This window comes from Temnothorax nylanderi, unplaced genomic scaffold, assembly GCF_030848795.1.
Source record: "Temnothorax nylanderi isolate EJ_2023f unplaced genomic scaffold, tnyl_v1.0 TNYL_tig1222_pilon, whole genome shotgun sequence".
NCBI lineage: Eukaryota > Metazoa > Arthropoda > Insecta > Hymenoptera > Formicidae > Temnothorax > Temnothorax nylanderi.
The window spans coordinates 24-5,000 of NW_027250284.1; the positions used below are offsets into that span (position 1 = coordinate 24).

The window sequence follows — 4,977 nt, forward strand, 5'->3', positions numbered from 1 at the left end:
CCCGGAGGACATGTGTAGTAAGACACGCAAATAGTCTCTCTCTTAATCCTTTATATATATAGATAGCTTAAAAGCTATAAAATTCTGAAGCTTTTTTTTTGTAAATTCCTTTATCAATCATCACTTAAATCACCTTTACATTCTGTATTTGTAATTTTTAATCACTTTTATTTATATAAAAAAATTAAGATATTAAAATGATGGACTTCCACACCACCCTTGAGGTTCCACCTATTGGCGCGTTAGGTTTTTTATAGTAGACCTTCGCCTTAAGCCCTATTATACTACTTCTCATATTATTTTCTCGCATAGCGCAGAATACATTTTGATAGTAATCACTGCGCGTTGCGCAGAATGCATTTTAACTGCAATTACTGCGCAAATCGCAGAATGCATTTCTGTTTTTCTTTATTTTATTGTAAAACTATATCTATATATATAAAGGATTTATAATAGAATAACGAAAAATTATACACTTAATGCAATCCCCGGGAAATTCTACCCCTACTTCATATACAATTCTTTGCGATTCGGTCAATTATTTCCGTAAAAATTGGAAAAATTAAAAAAACCGGTTTCCATAAAATCGGTAGCAAAAAACTATACTCGTCTTTGTGACAAATATGATGCCTTGGTCATACACGATGCCTTGTTCAGACTCGATGTCTTGTTCAGACACGATTTCAGACACGATGTCTTATTCAGACACGATGCCTTGTTCAGACTCGATGTCTTGTTCAGACGCGATGTCTTGTTCAGACACGATGTCTTGTTCAGACACGATGTCTTGTTCAGACACGATGTTTTGTTCAGACACGATGTCTTGTTCAGACACGATGTCTTGTTTAGACACGATGTCTTGTTCAGACACGATATTTTGCGCAGACATTATATTGTTTACACACTCGTCTTTGTGACAAATTTGATGTCTTGTTCATAAACGATGCCTTGTTCAGACACGATGCCTTATTTAAACACGATGTCTTGTTCAGACAACGATGCCTTGTTCAAACACGATCGAAATTTATTTTTTTTTTTTAGTTGAAGAACATCGCCCCGGAGGACATATGTATTAAGACATGCAAATAAGTAATAGCGTATATTTTCATTTAACACCAGTATGACCTTTTTTTCCTACTTAAGGACCTCTTTATAGACCACATTGGTAGTTCTCCCCTCAGGTGCTAAGATTACCAGACTGCTAGGTGAGCTTACCCTTGAGCAGGCCACGTAAAACTGCCCATGTGAGAAACAATCCTCACTTAAATCAATCCCTGCTACTTTCAGCGATTGCCCCTGGGACTTATTGATGGTCATCGCAAAACAGACTTTGACAGGAAATTGCAGCCTCTTAAACTCGAAAGGGTACTCTGATGGTATGAGAGGTATGCGTGGTATAAACACTGTATCTCCCCGAGCACATCCGGTGAACACTGTGGCCTCGATGACATTCCTATGGAGAGCCTTTACTCGTAGCCTGGTTCCATTACAAAGTTTGGGCGGATTGAGGTTTCGCAGCAACATCACTGGAGCCCCCACTTTAAGTAGAAGCTTGTGAGCTGGTAAACCAGGAGGATTCAGAGTGTTGAGGAACTCTACGGGGTAGTTGACCGCGTCATCTGTTTGTATTACCGAGTCTACAGACCTGTACTTCATTTCTATCCCGTCAAATGAGTTAAGTAGAGTGTCATTAATAACTCCAGCTTTGTCGTTCTTAGGGGTCAGAATGGCACGTTCGCACAGCCAGTCCATAGATTTATCTTTGATATCGGCGATATCAGGGTATATCTTGTCAATAAGGTTAGCTAGGGTTGTCACTACTAAGCCTAGACCTTCAGGAATAATCACCTTTCCCTCAGACTCGGGATACCTTCCATCCCCTATTTTAAGTAGGAGTTTGGAGAATTGCCCCGCGGAGACATCGCCTCTCAAGTATACCCTCATATTCTTTCTGAGAGAAAGTTTCCAGATAAGGGGCCATAAATGTGATGCCTTGATACATGCTTTAACCTCGTCAGCTCTAGTTCCCCTTGGCACTACTGGTAAAGTCTGTCGGAAGTCTCCAGCCAGCAGCACGGTGACTCCCCCCATCACTCCATCGTTGCCCCTAATATCTTTTAGAGTTGTGCTCAAAGCCTCAAAACCTCCTTTATGTGCCATGGTGCTCTCAACCCAAACAATAAGCTTGCAGTCCTGCAACACTTGAGCCATGTTGCTTTGTTTTGAAATATTGCATAGGGGTGTTTCTGCATGATTGAGATTGAAGGGCAGCTTAAAAGCAGCGTGAGCGGTCTTGCCTCCCTCCAACAGCGTAGCAGCAATGCCAGAAGATGCAACAGCCAAAGCGATGCCACGTTCACTTCTTACTTTTGCCAGGAGTAAGTTGATCAGGAAGGTTTTTCCAGTACCACCAGGAGCATCCAGAAAAAAGACCTGACCAGCACTTGACTCAATGCTGCTAAGGACCTGCCGATAGACAGCGAACTGCTCATCTGTCAGTAAACCCTCGTTAATCGACACCACTTGTGCCAAGGTGTTTACGTCGTAGTTGGTCTCTCTCAGATAATCTCGATTTTTCAAGACTTCTCCTGATCTCTTTGGCTGAGACAGGCCGTATTGGTGCAACTCCTGTCCTCCCAAAGCCAACACTGTGTCCTCAATCAGCACCAAACATCTGTTATACACCTCGTCCATCACCTGCTGTGCATTGCCTTGCAACTCTCTCTCCACCTGTCGTGTAATGTCTTCTGAAAGGCTGTCTTTGTACTTTTCCCAAAGACTCAGAGGTTCGGTAAGTTGACAGAATACCAACATCACTGTAAAGAGCTCTCGCAACTTGAAAGGAGAATCACATAAGGCAGCTTCTTCCAGGTATTGTCCCAGTGTTTGTCATCTTCCAGCAAACCTAATGCCTTGCATGCAGACTGAAATGTTGAACAAAGGACACCATTTGCAATCTTTAGATCTAAAAAGGACGTTGGACCTCGAATCTCATGCAGCAGCAAGCGAAGATAATAACACTCGGTGTTATTTGGATGGATGGTATACACTCTTCCCAGCGCATGGTCTTTCTTTATTCCTGGCCAGCCGTCGACATCCATCCCCCGCTTTCTTCTCTCAAACTTGTTATTTTTAAACACAAAATAAGAAGGAACCTCACAGTACAAGAGGGTTTTTGCAAAATCATCGGTTTTGCACAGCTCGAAGAAAGCCAAGAGTGTTGTCTGAGGTGGGTTGCTAAGCCTCTCAACCAAGTTTTTGGAATTGAAGTACACACGCTGACCATTCTCAAGGTGAACAGCGAGATGGAAGATAGTAGGATATCTCTCATGAATAGGGAACGCCAAGATTCTCCAAATTGCCTCTGAGCTGCTGATGTACCGCCCACTCTCATACAACTTCACCTCATCTCTCTCACTCTCTAAGGCAAAAGTCGCTTGGTCACTACCCTTATTCACGTACTTGCAAATGTACTTGATGGACTTGACTGAAGTGCATAATTCCACATTAATATGAGCATTAAAAATACGTAACAAAACAGGATTATAGGGCACCACCCAGCGGTTATCCAGCTCTATTTCATTGATTTTTACGGTAAACCCACCATCAGCTTGACACCTCCTCCGATATTGCGGGTATCCATCATTTCCTGTCTGAGTGTTTTTGAGAAGTAGCCGTGGGTACCTCTTGCTGCAATTGCCTCCTTTCATACAAGGCGAATTACGATTTAAGCCCCCGCAGGGACCATGAATCATGTTGGCCTTGACAATGTTATGAAGAAGAGAGTCTTGCACGGGATCAGGTATTTCAGCACAGATGACTTTGTCGATCATATCAGGAAAGATGCGCTGCTCTAGCCACAGCAAGATATGGATGTGAGGCAGACCTCGCTTTTGCCACTCTACAGAGTACATGAAGCACCACACTTTTCCAAACAGATTGCCCTTGTTTAAGAGAGCCATCATCTTCTTCACCTTGAGATGAAATACCCTAGCTATAATGTCGTGACGATCGTGTGATTTTTGCCCTGACAGCAGTACATCTGTGATATCTTTCCACTTAGGGTTACAAGTAAAAGTGATGAACAGATCAGGACGGCCGTGGTAGCGGACGTATGTCATAGCGTCTTGAGTCCGCTCATGCATATAGCGTGGTCCTCCAGTGAAGGATGACGGAAGCACCACCATTTGACCCAGCTGAGCAACGTCAGCATCCTGCTTTCCGACGGCGTCTCTCAGGTGAATGTAGCTGTCTGCCCTTAGCTGCGCCTGGTTGTTCCTAATATAGTTCAACCTTTCAGTCTCTATTTTGGCGTACATGTCAACCAAAAATTGACTAAAAAGAGAACGGAAGTACACCAAGTGGTTGACTTCCCCTTGCCTGACCATGACACGGTACGAGTAAAAGCTCGCTGCGGAAACTGTATTCTTGAAGGGCAACTTGGTCTGAGGATCACGCTGAGGCAGGGCAATAGAGTACCCATCTTCGCCACGGCAAAACAAAAGCGGGTACTGCAGAACGTCGTATGATCGGTGAATCTCGCTGATGCGCCGCAGTGTGTTGTCGTGGCTCTGCAACACAATATCTCGCTGCTCGAATTGCTGTCCAACAATCACCAGAGCTACTTCATTTGCTGTTGGTGCATTGAAGCGTCCTCCATGAACATCAACGGGCTTTTTATCTGCATGAATAATGACCTCGAACTTTTTGCAAGTTGGAGGTACTTTTTCTAGAGTGGTTTTCAGGTCTTTTATATAGCTATTGACTTCATGTAGCATCTTCTGCAATTCTTTGACTAATTCCTGTTTGACATCAGGAAAATTGCTGCATCTCAAACGCACTTCCCTTTCATCCTCGCCCACGAAATAAATTTGTAGAAATTGGGCTTCCTGTTCAGGTGCTGGCAGCAGACTTCCTACCAAGTGATATACTTGCCCCTGAACTTTAAAGGTCGGCATGAAGCCATCTTGTAGAACC

At 43.5% G+C, this 4,977-nt stretch overlaps 1 protein-coding gene across 1 annotated transcript; it reads right to left on the reverse strand.

The window, feature by feature from the left end:
* Positions 1 to 1,134: 1,134 nt before the first annotated feature.
* On the reverse strand, positions 1,135 to 2,814 carry LOC139786972 (ATP-dependent DNA helicase pif1-like). The gene has a single exon (XM_071726065.1). The coding sequence runs from the start codon at positions 2,812 to 2,814 to the stop codon at positions 1,135 to 1,137; it is 1,680 nt and encodes a 559-aa protein (XP_071582166.1).
* Between the last annotated feature and the right edge of the window lie 2,163 nt (positions 2,815 to 4,977).

Coding starts and splice junctions, on each gene's coding strand:
- LOC139786972 (XM_071726065.1), bottom strand. CDS start 2,814: ATGTTGGTATTCTGTCAACTTACCGAACCTCTGAGTCTTTGGGAAAAG.